This window comes from Cervus elaphus, chromosome 15 (genome assembly GCF_910594005.1).
Source record: "Cervus elaphus chromosome 15, mCerEla1.1, whole genome shotgun sequence".
Classification (NCBI taxonomy): Eukaryota; Metazoa; Chordata; class Mammalia; order Artiodactyla; family Cervidae; genus Cervus; species Cervus elaphus.
Window position 1 is genome coordinate 66589542 of NC_057829.1, and position 14192 is coordinate 66603733.

Below are 14192 nucleotides of genomic sequence, written 5' to 3' on the forward strand. Positions count from 1 at the left end.
GTCTGAATGTCTATGCTTTGTTTGAATTTAAAATGGGACTCCAACCTGGCTTAACTCTGTTCTTAATTCACTAAAATATTGGGAGAAAGCTGACATAAGAAAATCGTGTTTTTACTGAAAGAAGAAAAGCAAATGTGAGTCCAATTTAATTCATATTCTCTATCATCAAGTTGACTAATCATGTTAGATTATATATGTATTCCTCATTTTATATATATGCACATTAACTTAAAGTAAAAAATAGGTCTGAAGGAATTCACTTATGTATTCATTCTATAAACATTTATTATAGTTATTAAATGTAAACAGGCTCAATTTACCTTAAAAAGAATGGTTGCAAACTTACATCAATTGTCATATTAGGAGTAAAACATCTGAAATGTTATCAGAGGATGTTACTATTAGTTTCTATTCAGCATTTCGCTGGAAGCCACACCTGGTTCAGAAATTAAAATTAAATGTAACTATTAGCAATGAAGAGACAAAATTGTTATCGTATGGTAGAATTATCTTAGAAAATCCAAGGACTGATTTTTTTTTTAAAGTCACCAGTTTAGAAAACAAAACAAAGTTTAACCATCCAGATATACACAAGGCAAAGAAATATTTAAGATGAAAAAAATTAACATATGCTGGAACAAATATTAAAGAAGCAGTAATTGCTTAGGCTTCCCAGGTGGCTCAAGTGGTAAAGAATCTGCCTGCCAATCCAGGAGACGCAGGTTGGATCCCTGGATGGGGAATATCGCCTGGTGGAGGAAATGGCACTTACTCCCATATTCTTGCCTAGGAAATCCCATGGACAGAAGAGGCAGGCAGGTTATAGTCCATGGGGTCTCAAAGAGCAGGACACAACTTAGCAACTGAACACATGCACAATATTGCTTATGTTGTATCTGATAAGATAAATTTTACAACTTAATTTTCACAATTAAAATTAAAGATGAAATTTACATTAAATAATGAATACCTAGTTTGTTGTTGTTGTTCAGTCACACAGTCATGCTGGACTCTTTGTGACCCCATGGACTGCAGTACGCCAGGCTTCCCTGTCCTTCACCATCTCCCGGAGCTTGCTCAAACTCATGTCCATTGAGTCAGTGATGCTATCCAACCATCTCCTACTCTGTCATCCCCTTCTCTTCCTGCCTTCAATCTTTCCCAGCATCAGAGTCTTTTCTAATGAATCAGCTCTTTGCATCAGGTGGCCCAAGTATTGGAGCTTCAGCATCAATCCTTCTAGTGAATATTCAGGATTGATTTCCTTTAGGATTGACTGGTTTGATCTCTTTGCAGTCCAAGGCACTCTCAAGAGTCTTCTCCAACAAAGAACATAATGCCAAAATACATGAAAGAAAAGTAGACAAATATGAGAATAGGCAGAAATGTATACATAATTTAATTGTTTCTTATAGAAATAGACAGGTTATATAGAATTAAATGGTGATCAAACATATGGAGACAAAAGATATTTCTATAAAATAACATCTGGGTTATAGAGGGTATGTGGAGGATAATTTAAAAATAATGAAAATTAAAATTTTATGCAAGTGAATTTATGTGGTGACACCCAAGCAGTACTATAAAAGAAAAAAGTCATACTTTAAAGTCATACCGACTAAATGGACATGAGTTTGAGCAAACTCCAGGAGAAAGTGAAGGACAGGGAAGCCCTCTATATTAGGGATAAAGTAGAAATAAATGCCCCCGCCCCCACCCCCTGCCCTGCACCCAAGAGATTTGTGGTTAGAATTTAGAAAGAGAACAAAAGAAATCAAAGTAGAATAAGAAAACCAAGCATGTGTTACAAAAGTGTGAAAAATATATGAAACATTAATTGGTTCTTATAGATTAAACTGGTAAAATGTTGGCTCAATCATCAAAGTATAAATTAGTACATTTGTAATTTAATAGGAGATATACAAATCAGATTTGAAAAGAATGATCAGTTTGATTCTGTATAGACAAAAGGTATGTGTTTTCCAGTAGCCATGTGTGGATGTGAGAGTTGACCATAAAGAAGGCTGAGCACCAAAGAATTGATGCTTTCTAATTGCGGTGCTGGAGAAGACTCTTGAGACTCCCTTGGACTGCAAGGAGATCTAACCAGTCAATTCTAAAGGAAATCAACCCTGAGCTGAAGCTCCAGTACTTTGGCCACCTGATGCAAAAAGCTGATTCATTGGAAAAGACCCTGATGCTGGGAATGATTGAGGGCAGGAGGAAAACAGAGCAACAGAGGATGAGATGGTTGGATAGCCTCACCAACTCAATGGACATGAGTTTGAGCAAACTCTGGGAGAAAGTGAAGGACAGGGAAGCCTGGTGCATTGCAGGCCATGGGGTTGCAAAGAGTCAGACACGATTTAGTGACTGAACAACAACAAATCAGTTTGATGCTAAATAATTATTAGTATCAAAATGTCTGGCTCCTTATAAAGGCATAGTATTATAAAACCAACATTTAAAAAAGAATATGTCCCACCTGGTTATGAGAAATAATCTGTAACTTGTCAAAAATAACCAGTTAAAATGTCATCTGTTTGTAATGGCTATCCTGAGACTTTTCCAGAGTATCAAAGAACAAATCATTTCCATATGCTCCCAGAGTATAGAAAATGATAGCAAGATACCCAGTGCCTTTGCTGAAGTAAGTGTAATTTTCATAAAAAAAAAAAATAAATCGAGATAACATAAAGCTATTTAGGAGATACTTATTTATGAATGTAGATGCAAAAATCCTAATAAAATCTCTAAAAAATCAAATAGAGAAATATTTAGAAGAGTTGCCAAAATAATTATGAAATTACAAAGTTGATGTAACAACTGCAAAATACATTAGATTACTAGGAAACAATAAAAATTATACATCACTATAATAAACACCAAAAGGGGATTAGAAAAAATTCAACTTCTATTTCTAATTAAAACTTAAAAAAACTCTCTAAAAGTATGTTTTAGAGGAAAGTATCATAGGACTCCAGCATATTATAGCTGTATGGGGCCTAACAAGTGATTAAGTTCTGGCCCCATGTTTAACAGATGAAAACACATAGGCAGGGAGATAAAATGACTTATCCAAAGTCTCTGAGCTTGGTAGTCTTGACTGCTAGTCTAGCTTGCTATTGTCTGTTACTTTTCTTTTAAATTGAAACAAGGATATGTGTGTGTGTTCAGTAGTGGCTCTTTGTGGCTGCATTGACTGTAGCCCCCAGGCTCCTTTGTCCATGGAATTTTCCAGCAAGAATACTGGAGTGGGTTGCCGTTTCCTCCTCCAGGGGATCTTCTCAATCTGGGGGTTGAACTCATGTTTCTTGTATCTCCTGCACTGGCAGGTGGATTCTTTACCACTGCACCACCTGGGAAGCCCCAGAAACAAGGGGGGTCCCTGTCATTTCTACTATTTAGCATCATACAAAGGAGAGGTTTTTGGAACTGAATCTTAACCCATTTACCCCTGCTGCTGCATCTCTGGTAGGTAAACAACCAGTTGGTATTCCTATTAATAGCTTCTGTTTAAATGCTTCTAATGTTTGGAGAATCTTTTACTTGGGGATGCTGGCCATTTTGGAAGCTCTACTTGAAAGATGGCTCTGTGTATTAAACCAAAATCTGCCTTTCTGGACCATGCTGGAATTGTCAAACCAGTAACTTACAAGGTTAGATGTGTGGAGTTCTACACAAGGCCATCCTTGGAGGTAAGGAAAGAAAACGTGAAAATAATTGTGTATGTTTATGCTTTACTTTTAAAAGAGAAAATTAGGGACTTTCCTGGTGGTCCAGTGGCTAGGGCTCTGTGCTCCCAGTGTCGGGGGCCTGGGTTCGATCCCTGGTCAGGGAACTGGATCCCACATGTAGCAACTAAAAGGGTCCTGCTCACCACAAGAAGGACCCACATGCTGCAACTGGGATCCAGCTCAGCCAAATAAATAAATAAATATTAAAAAAGAGAAAATTAGCGTTTGCTAATATTTTAAATATGGCTTGATTTGAGAGCTCTACCTCAGTCTACACAGCATGTGTACCATTCAGCAGGAGTGATGGTGGTAGTGGCGGTGGTGGTGTGGTCACTAAGTCATATCAGACTCTTGTGACCCCATGGACTATAGCCTGCCAGGCTCCTCTGTCCGTGGCATCCTCTAGCTAAGAATGCTGGAGTGGGTTGCCATTTCCTTCTCCAAGGAGTGATACTAAAAACAAAAAAAATTCTGTGACTGAGGCCCTGACCAATCAGAATGAGTGATGTTCATAAGCCATCTGGTCCAAAACCAGCCCTGCACACTAGATACTTCAGGGAAAACTGGGAATAACCCAGTATAAGTTGATGGTGGTTTGTTTAATTGTAGCATATCTGTGTGTGGTTAAGTGGATTTAAGGCTTATCAAATGGTTCTTGTGAATAACCGCAAATTGAAGATAATATAATAAAACAAGCACAAGTGAACAAGTAGAAAATGATACAGTTCTTTCCTTTCAAGATAAAGTTACCATTTTAACAATGAGTGAGAAAGTGACTACTTTTCTAAAGGAACTAATTTTAAATGGAGAGAGTGTTTTTAAAACTTATTATTTAGGAGTTCAGTTCAGTTTAGTCTCTCAGTCCTATCCGACTCTTTGTGAACCCATGGACTGCAGCACGCCAGGCTTCCCTGTGCATCACTGACTCCCGGAGCTTGCTCAAACTTATGTCCATCAAGTCGGTGATGCCATCCAACCATCTCATCCTCTATTGTTCCCTTCTCCTCCTGCCTTCAATCTTTCCCAGTATCAGGGTCTTTTCAAATGAGTCAGCTCTTTGCATCAGGTGGCCAGGCCAAAGTATTGGAGTTTCAGCTTCAGCATCAGTCCTTCCAATGAATATATAGGACTGATTTCCCTTAGGATTGACTGGTTTGATCTCCTTGCAGTCCAAGGACTTGCAGTCCAATATTCAGGAGTGTTTTCACCATTAAATGATTGCCAAAAAACAGGTATCTATAAAAATTTACTTTTTAAAAAACTTATGTTTATATACTTAATAGTTAGAAATATTCTGGTCTATAAGAATATTCCAACGAGGATCATTTCCATGGGTTTAGTTTGTTAAAAATACAAAAACACAACAACTTCTTCTTAATATTTAAAAACTAACTGACATTTGGGAAAATTGTTATTATCAGATGAGATTGAAAAGTAAGTAAAATTTGGTAAATTTTCCATTCAGATATCCTTTTAATTGAAACCCCATATCTCCTTACTATCCTAATGAATAGGAATTCTTGTTGTTACCACAAAATAAAATGTATTAGTGGAGGAAAAACTAAATTAAAAAAAATTTCTGCGAGATGAGATGATAATACTTAGAAAACAAGTGAATTGACCAAAAGATACTAGAGGTTAAAAATGAACCTATCAAAGTTGCTTCCCTAAATACAATTCAATATAGACTGTGAACAACTACATAATGTATGAGTCTGTTGCTGTGACATTCTGGGAAAGTTGGGAGAATAGATCTCTGGTTGTTTAAAAGCTGGAGGTGGAGAGATTTACTATACAAAGAGGAATGAAGAAACTGTTTTGGGTGAGAGAGTGTCGATTATAGTGATGTGTACCTTGTTAGAAGTCACAAAACTGTACACTTACAAAGAAAGGTGAATTTTACTGAATGTAAATTATATCTCAATATACTTGACTTTAAAAACTAGATTTGAGAAAAGGTGATTTCATTCCCTAAAGGGGCAAAAATCAATGTATGTATGGGTGTTAATATGAGCGTTATAAAATGAAAATTACAGTCGAGCAATAAAGAAAGATACTAATTAACAGTAATAGCCTCTTCCTGGTTGCAAAGACCGAAAGCCAAGCTGACATTAGGCCCAGTAGGGCCAGAGCAGCACATGGGGCCACGTGGTCCCTCCTACTGCACAGGTGGGTTCCTGCCCCGGGGGCGGGGGCGGGGGCGGGGAATAAGGCCTGCCTGCCTGGGGGCGGGGCCTCAAGAGCGCCGCGGGGCGGGGCCTTTGAGAGCGGTCTGCGGGTACTCAAGTCCTGGAGTCCGGAGACGGTGGAGACAGTGAGTGTGGTCCCTCTCCTCTCCGCCCGCCCCCAGAGCAGGCCCTGTGCCCGAAACTCTGCTCCCCCCACCTCCCACTGTCGCCACCACCTGGGAGCTCCGGCCCTAAGCCACCCCTCTGCCCCGGGGCTCCCCCCGCCTCCACGCTGGGCTCAGCGCCCTGGCTTTTCAGCTGCCTTTTCTCCCTCCCGGCAGTGGCCACCCCGCGCGACGCTGAGATCCGGAAGGACGTGCAGGTGCCAGCAGTAGGGCCTGTGGTTGCGGTGGAGCATCGGCTGAGTGGGGACATTAGGCCTTTGGAAGCCCGGCCTGGCCTGCCAGGATTCCTGGGGTGGGGGCAGGGCCACCTCCGGGCTTGGAGCTTTACAGGGAGCAAAGGCCGGCCAGGCCTCAGTGCGTTGGAGTGGGGTTGGTGGGTGCAGGGGCCTTGCCCCAGTGGACACCAGCTCTTCTTTCCCCATCCCTCACCCCACCTTTGGCCTCTGGGTCAGACCTACTATGGGCAGGTGCTGAAGAAGTCAGCAGACCTCCAGACCAATGCCTGTGTCACTGCAGCCAGGCCGGTCCCCCAGCACATCCGGGAGGCCCTGCAGAATGTACATGAGGAAGTATCCTTGAGGTAAAGTGCTCTGTGCTGCTTCCATGAAGACCCCAGACAGCAGCTTTCTCAAAAAATAGTGATGCCAGGTCACTAGAATTAACCCGCCTTCTCCAGTCCATGGGCCTTGCCTTGTCTGTCATAAAATCGGTGAAGCACAGCACTGATTATCTTACTGCTCTGTTGAGGAACATCCAGTGACACCCCCTCACCTCCCCGCTCCAACCCCCCACCCCCCCAGTGCACTACCCTTTACTCACAGGATACATTCATACTCCTTTGACCTGACATTTCAACCTGTTCAGTTTGGCGCTGCCTTCCTAACCAATCTTGGCTCCCTCTGTGATGCCCTGGACTACTCTAGGCTGACCTTTCCTTTCCTCTTACCATCAACGCAGCCAAGATGATTTCTGCCTGCCCGGCATGCTGTTATCAATCTGGAATGCTTTCTGAATCCCGCCCGTCCAACACCTCACTGATGTCCTACCTACTTTGTGAAGCAGTCTTCGATCCTTGAGCACTGCTTCCCCAAACCACTATAGCACTTCCTGTGCCACTGTTTTTCAGTAAATAATAGAAAATGTTTTCTGTGTTTGTGTTTTACCTCCCCCATTAAACACACTTGTCTTACCTTTCTTCTTCAGTAATGCGCTTGTCCTGGACCTGCATTAGATGCTCAGTTAGTGCCTAACAAATATTTTAGTTGATTTATTTGTCTTACTACCTGGAACGGTGCCCATCAATTCAATGGTAACAAAGCAGTGATAGTCAGCCTTCATGGAGTTTCCAGTGTATTGGGGGAGACTAAACACTGAAAGAGAAATTGAATGAATGATGGAAGGAAAGGAGGAAGGGAAGGAGGAAGGATTTATAAGATTTAGTGGTTCCATGTCTTATAGTTTCTAGAGGGAAAATAATAGACACATGTATATATTTTCTATTTTCCAGGTATTATGGCTGTGGTCTGGTCATCCCTGAGTGTCTGGAAAACTGCTGGATTTTGGACCTGGGTAGTGGAAGTGGCAGAGATTGCTATGCTCTCAGTCAGTTGGTTGGTGAGAAGGGACATGTCACTGGAATAGACATGACAGAAGGTCAGGTGAGGCAATTTCAGGGATAAGGAGGAAAGAATTCTGAAAAGCAGTCTTTTAGAGATGAAGTTGTTTCCTTGTTACATGTCAAGGATAATTTAAGAAAGATGCTAAATGCAATGCTCATTTCTGCCATTATTGCTTCCTAACCTGGAAGCTGAGAACTTTGATGTTTAGGGGCCTCTCTGGGAGAAGGGAGTCAGAGGTTTGATCTGATATATGAGTCTCATGATGTCTGAATGGAGTTTGATCTTTTCCTTCTTTCTACCATTTATCATGAAAGATTTTCTTGAATGAAGAGTTTATTCAAGTAAAACCCATGTATCAAACAGTGGGTTTATGCTCCATTGAATTGTCCTATGCTGTAGTAAATTCTCCTTGCCCAGATGAACCTTGTTTACTTACCTAAAATAGTCTGGGGGGAGTATATTCCATTAGTAATAGGAAATTTTAGGAAAATATTAGTGCATTCAAAAATGTTGATTATCAAATCTATTTTTTTCCTTCCTGTAGGTGGAAGTAGCTAACAAGTACATTGAATATCACATGGAAAAATATGGGTTCCAGGCACCCAATGTGACTTTTATTCATGGCTACATAGAAAAGTTGGAAGAGGCTGGAATCAAGAATGAGAGTTATGATATTGTTATGTAGGTCTGCATCCTGACTGTTGTGAATATAGTCCATTTATGATTGAACACACAAACATCACCACTTTTTGTTGAATGGATTCTCATTTAGGGACTTAAAGTAAACTTAGCCTGGCTTAACAACAGGATAGAGCTAGCCTGAGGTACTTGTAGTCCACTAGCTACCTAACATACTAGCCTAAGAGAGAACAGATTTTAAGCTGAACTGTGGTCTATGAATGCACCCAAAAGACTAGCAAGACTCCTGAGTCTGCTTGTATAATATACATTGATCTGTTATTTTTAGTATTATTTTCATGGCAAATGATAAGATTCTGTGTTTCTGTTTTTCCTCCGAGTTGTCAAATCATGCCCAAGTGATAGCCTTAATAAAGCTGCCTTTGAGGAGCTCAACCTATTTACATGTGGTGTAAGAAATGCCTTGTGCAATAGGTGTCTGGTCCCAGGTCATTTTGTTGCATGGCCAACATCATGCCTCAGAATTTTTTCTGCACGCTCAAACTTGCTAACAGTTTATCAAGATTCTAAACACTCTATCTCCCTTATCTTGGGACAAGTTGAGTGTGGGGAAGAGAAGAGGGAGGTGGGAAAAATGGTGTAGCTTTGAGAAAATGGTGGGAACCCCCTTTAGGGACTAAAAGGATTTGAGGGTGTCTTAGTAGTCTGAAGCTGTGCTGACGTTCTCTCTGTTCTTTTTTAGATCCAATTGTGTCATTAACCTTGTACCTGATAAACAGCAAGTGCTGCAGGAGGTATATCGAGTGTTAAAGGTGAGGAGAAGAGGGAGACAGGCTGTCTTTGAACATCAGTGAGAACACATGGACTCTGTCCTGTCCTTGTCCCCTTGAGCTGAGAGCTCCAACTCTTAATTTATCCATTAAATTAGAAATGAGTGGCAGAAAGAGGGGGTGACTGGAATACCTGAGATATAAATTTGTTTTCCTCTCAGGTTGCAAAAGGTGATAAATCTGAGAGTCACAATTGTGATTGAATATGTTAAAATTTGCTTTTTTGACTGTTTTTCCTCCTGCTTGCTGCTGTAGAGGAGCCTAGAATAGCATCTGCAGAGCTGCGGGGACCTTGGGACTGACTCCTAAGGTTATTTTGAATATACTCTCCTAGCATGGACAGTGTTTCTCAGGGCTCCTTGTTTTGTACCCATCAGTATTCAATTATCTTTGGGAAGTTACAGAAGGGGAATCTTTTACACTACTCTCTTAAAGGAAAACTTGCAGGCGCTCCACACCCTCTGTATGTATCATGAGATGTATTTCTTCATGATAGAAGATTCTGAGATTCTTGGTTTATAAGACTGCTGCAGAGATCAAGAGCTTTTGTCTGCTATTCAGGAGACCCCTGGATTGGGAAGATCCCCTGGAGTAGGGAATGGCTACCCAATTCAGTATTCCTGCCTGGAGAATTCCATGGACGGAGGAGTCTGGCAGGCTATAGTCCATGGGGTTGAAAAGAGTTGGACACTATGCAGGGATGATTTAACAGTGTCTTAATTAGTATGCCATTATATAGACCAGCTCATTACTTTCACCAGGGTGTACTTGTAGAAGGTAGAGACATTACTGTAGAATCTAGACCTCAATGCTCTTGAAATTAGCTAAATAAAATCTTAAAATTCCTGCTAACTCATATGCCTGAGATTTTAAGGACATTTTAAAAAGATAATGTGTTATTACAAAAATAAATAACAATGTTACAAAAATTATATAATTTTTAAGGAAGGAGACTTTATGAGTACTGTTTACTTCTGTTTTGTGAAAGCCTGGTCTGCTTTGCTTCAGATTGATTAAGTTTGTAAAGTTATTTTATTAGCTATTGGCTGAGGCACTGAAAAAAAATCTTGGCAGTTGGCTATTGATTGTAACTAGAGAGAGAGCAAGTAGTTATTTGTTCAAAAAGGGTCAACTCAGGAACTTCTGTTGTTTTTTTAAAAACTTGATTTTATCCCCTCATCCCTTTCTTTGCTATCAGGGACTAATGTAATCTTTAACCTTGTTTGGATTAATTCTGCTGTTTCAGCATGGTGGGGAGCTATATTTCAGTGACGTCTATGCTAGCCTTGAATTGCCAGAAGAAATCAGGACACACAAAGTTTTATGGGGTAGGTGTTTGTGTTTTGTTTTGTTTTGAGGCAGATACTCGTTCAAGTACAGCATTCCATCCTGCTGATGTCCAGGGTGAGGCTTTGTGATATGGGAACACATGGCGTTAGGTAGCAGGCTTAGGTTCTTCTCCTCTGACACTCAACTCTGATATGACCTTGGACAATTTAATTAATCTCTTTGAGTCATGACTTCCGAACTATAAAATGTAGGTAATAATTCAGTCTGCCTCATAGGGCTGTCATGAAGATTGAATGGGATAATGTGTGTGAAAAATTCTCTTAAAAGCTCTAGTGTGGAAATGACGCCAGTTGCTCCAGAGTTGATGTGTCCTTAATTCCCTGTATTTTCATCACTATTCTGTTGTTGATCCCTTGACTGTCATTTTCATGGAGTTTCTGGACATTGAGGAGATAAATGGCATGTGTTTGGTCAGTCTGGCTATGAAATCAAAAGTTCTTTTAAAATAAATTATGTTAAAAAAATAAATTATGTTAAATTTTTTCTTATCATACAGTAAGAAATAGATATTGTTGGAACTTCCTTGGAAATCCAGTGGTTAAGACTCTGTGCTGTCAATGCAATGGGTGCAGTGTTGATCCCCCATCAGGGAACTGAGATCCCAAAAGCTGAGTGGCGTGGCCAAAAAAAAAGTTGGAAAATACAAAAAGAAAAAATTACTACTAAACATGTAACTCTTTTAATAGTTTAGTATATACACTTTTAGGTTTGCTTTTTTTCCTGTGGGTGAGTATAAAAATATTGGGAATATGCTGCATATAGACTTTAGTATTCCAATTTTGTTTAGCATATTTCCTAAGCCTAAAATTTTTAAAAATAATTAAAAGTGTATTATACAATTATATTGTACAGCTGTACCATATTTTATTTGGCCATTTCTTTATTGGTAATGATTTAGGTTGTTTCTAATTTGTTGATGTAATGAACTTAAAAACTATAAATGCCTTATGAACATTAATAGTAATTACTGTTCTAGTAGCAGATTGTTATAAGGTTAATCTGGAACTAAGAGGCAGTTTTGTAATTTTTCTTGTATTTTTTTTTACTCACATAACATAGTGCTTTTCAAAATGTGACCTAATATATGCATGAATATTATGATTGATAGAACCATTAGCTAGCATATCCAACCTTAACCTTGACTTTCTAGACCTTGGGGGACACTCAGGTCCTTCTTCTATTTTTCTAGGACTGGTGTTCTAAGTAATACCATAGCCTAATCAATTATACCAGAAGAATAACTCCCTAATATCTAGTTGTATTGGTTGATCTGTGATTTTTCTTTTTTTAGGTGAGTGCCTGGGTGGTGCTTTGTACTGGAAGGACCTTTTTATCCTTGCCAAAAAAATTGGGTTCTGCCCTCCACGTTTGGTCACTGCCAATTTCATTACAGTTCAAAACAAAGACCTAGAAAACGTGATCGGTAAGAAACAGTAGCAGGGGCTGTTATAACTCCACCCTGAATGGTTCAGATTTGGTGATTAGCAAGTATCTCCTCAGTGAGTCTCACTGAAGGAGACTGTGTCATCTGGAAATCTCCATCTTATCTCCTCTTTAATGGCAGCTTCCCAAAGTTTGGTGTTTAATAAAGCACTTTGAAGTTATTCAGTAAATAGAGTCATGTGCCCAGAAAGATGATTGATGGCATGCAAAGAAGAAACCATCTTTATAATATTTAAGTCTTCATCTCTTGAGCAGACCAATAACCACTGCAGTGCTGGAGACGAACCATGAGTATATTCTGTTTTTAGGCGACTGCTGTTTTGTTTCTGCAACATTTCGCCTCTTCAAACTCCCTAAGACAGGACCAACCAAAAAATGCCAAGTTATTTACAATGGAGGAATCACAGGACATGAAAAAGAACTGATATTTGATGCAAATTTCACATTTAAGGTAAATAAAGATTTCCATGACTTCCAGCATTCTTCCTCTTCTTACCTTTGCTCCACAAACCTTTTCTTAATCTTGCATTGCTTCTCACTTTTCTGGTCTTGGTATATGTGTACGTGTCTGTGTGTCTATCTATATACACACAAGCAAACACACACACAAACTTGTGGGCTTCCCTGGTGACTAAGTGGTAAGAATCTGCCTGCATTGTAGGAGGCCCAGGTTCAAGCCCTGGGTCAAGAAGATCCCCTGGAGAAGAAAATGCCAACTGACTCTAGTATTCTTGCCTGGGAAATCCCATGGACAGAGGAGCCTGGCAGGCTACAGCCCATGGGGTTGAAAAAGAGTCAGACACAACTTAGTGACTAAACAACAACAAATATATACATACATATGTATGTATATAAATATATATTTGCTAGACCATTAAAATGTAAGTTGCAGATATCATGACATTTTACCTTTAAATATTTCAGCATACATCTCCTAAGAATAGAATGTTCTCCTACATAACCAAATATCATGATGACCCTTTAAAAACTTTTCTATGAGAAACGTCATTCATACATCAGATTAATGGTATTATAAAGATGGAAAACTGTGAGAGTACTGAGCAACTGTATTTCAGTTGTTTAATTGTATTTTGGGATTAAGGAATCGTTAGTATTTAATGATTGGAGAAGGAAATGGCAACCCACTCCAGTGTTCTTGCCTGGAGAATCCCAGGGACAGAGGAGCCTGGTGGGCTGCTGTCTATGGGGTCACACAGAGTCGGACACGACTGAAGTGACTCAGCAGCAGCAGCAGCAGTATTTAATGATAACACTGATATTTCTACTACTCTTTTTAGAGTAGGCTTTGTTTTCTCAAAACAGGTAAGTACAGGCTTTGGAACTAGATAGCTGGTTTCAAATTCTAGCTCTGTTATTTACTTACTACTTGAGTAAACTTGAATATGCCACCAAAATTGTTTTGAGACACAGTTTGCTCCACTGTAAAAGTAGGGATAATAATAATACTATGTGGCAGAATTTCTATAAAGATTAGCAATAATGTAGTAAAACATTGGTACTGGGAACTCAGTAAATAGAAGATACAGTCATTATTTGTTCCAAAGGTGGAAGAACTTAACTGTTTCCCTACTCTGATATTTTGGTCTAGATAGCATTTTCAGATTTCTTAAATACTCCTGGTGCCAGAGAGCCATTAATGCTTTTTCACTGATATACTGCCACTTGCCTGCTGAGTAGATTCACAGAATCAGTAAAATCATCACTCTGGTCTAGTGGCTTTCAAAAAAAGATTTCTAATGGCAGAATTATTTTTTATTGAGACATAGTTGGCACATAACATTATATTAACTTTAGGTATAAAACATAGTGATTTAATATTTGTATATATTGCAGAATGATCATCCGGTAAGTCTATAGTTAATGTCCATTACCATACGTAGTTACAAATTTTTTTTTTCTTATGATGAGAAATTTCGGTATCTTTCTCAGCTACTCTCAGATATATAAAACAGTATCATTAACTACAGTCACTATGCTATACATTACAGCCTCATCAGTTATTTATTTTATAACTGAGAGTTTGTATCTTTTGACCCCCATCAGCCGATCTGCCCACCCTCTACCTGCCCCCAGAATTATTATTATTTTTTTTTTTCCAGAAAAAGGCAGATTATTTACCAACTGAGCTATCAGGGAAGCCCAAAATTTTATTTAAAAGACCAATACTTACTATGTGTAGGTCCTTGCCTTATGTAACCCC

General features: G+C 39.4%; 1 protein-coding gene across 7 annotated transcripts in view; it reads left to right on the top strand.

Annotated features, from left to right (window-relative positions):
* Window positions 1–4809: 4809 nt before the first annotated feature.
* Window positions 4810–14192, top strand: part of AS3MT (arsenite methyltransferase) — a 28100-nt gene continuing 18717 nt past the window's right edge. For 4 of the 7 annotated variants that reach the window (XR_006345300.1, XR_006345301.1, XR_006345302.1 and 1 more), the window contains exons 1-7: window positions 4814–6051; window positions 7598–7748; window positions 8254–8390; window positions 9091–9160; window positions 10425–10506; window positions 11820–11951; window positions 12280–12422. Coding sequence is in view for 3 of the 7 variants with exons in the window: in XM_043925241.1 (XP_043781176.1) it covers window positions 5876–6051; window positions 7598–7748; window positions 8254–8390; window positions 9091–9160; window positions 10425–10506; window positions 11820–11951; window positions 12280–12422 (891 nt within the window). In the remaining 4 variants the exon portion in view is untranslated. Of the gene's footprint in view, window positions 6052–6246; window positions 6288–6542; window positions 6671–7597; window positions 7749–8253; window positions 8391–9090; window positions 9161–10424; window positions 10507–11819; window positions 11952–12279; window positions 12423–14192 lie in introns of all 7 variants that reach the window. The other 3 variants (XM_043925239.1, XM_043925241.1, XM_043925238.1) reach the window with 3 other exon arrangements.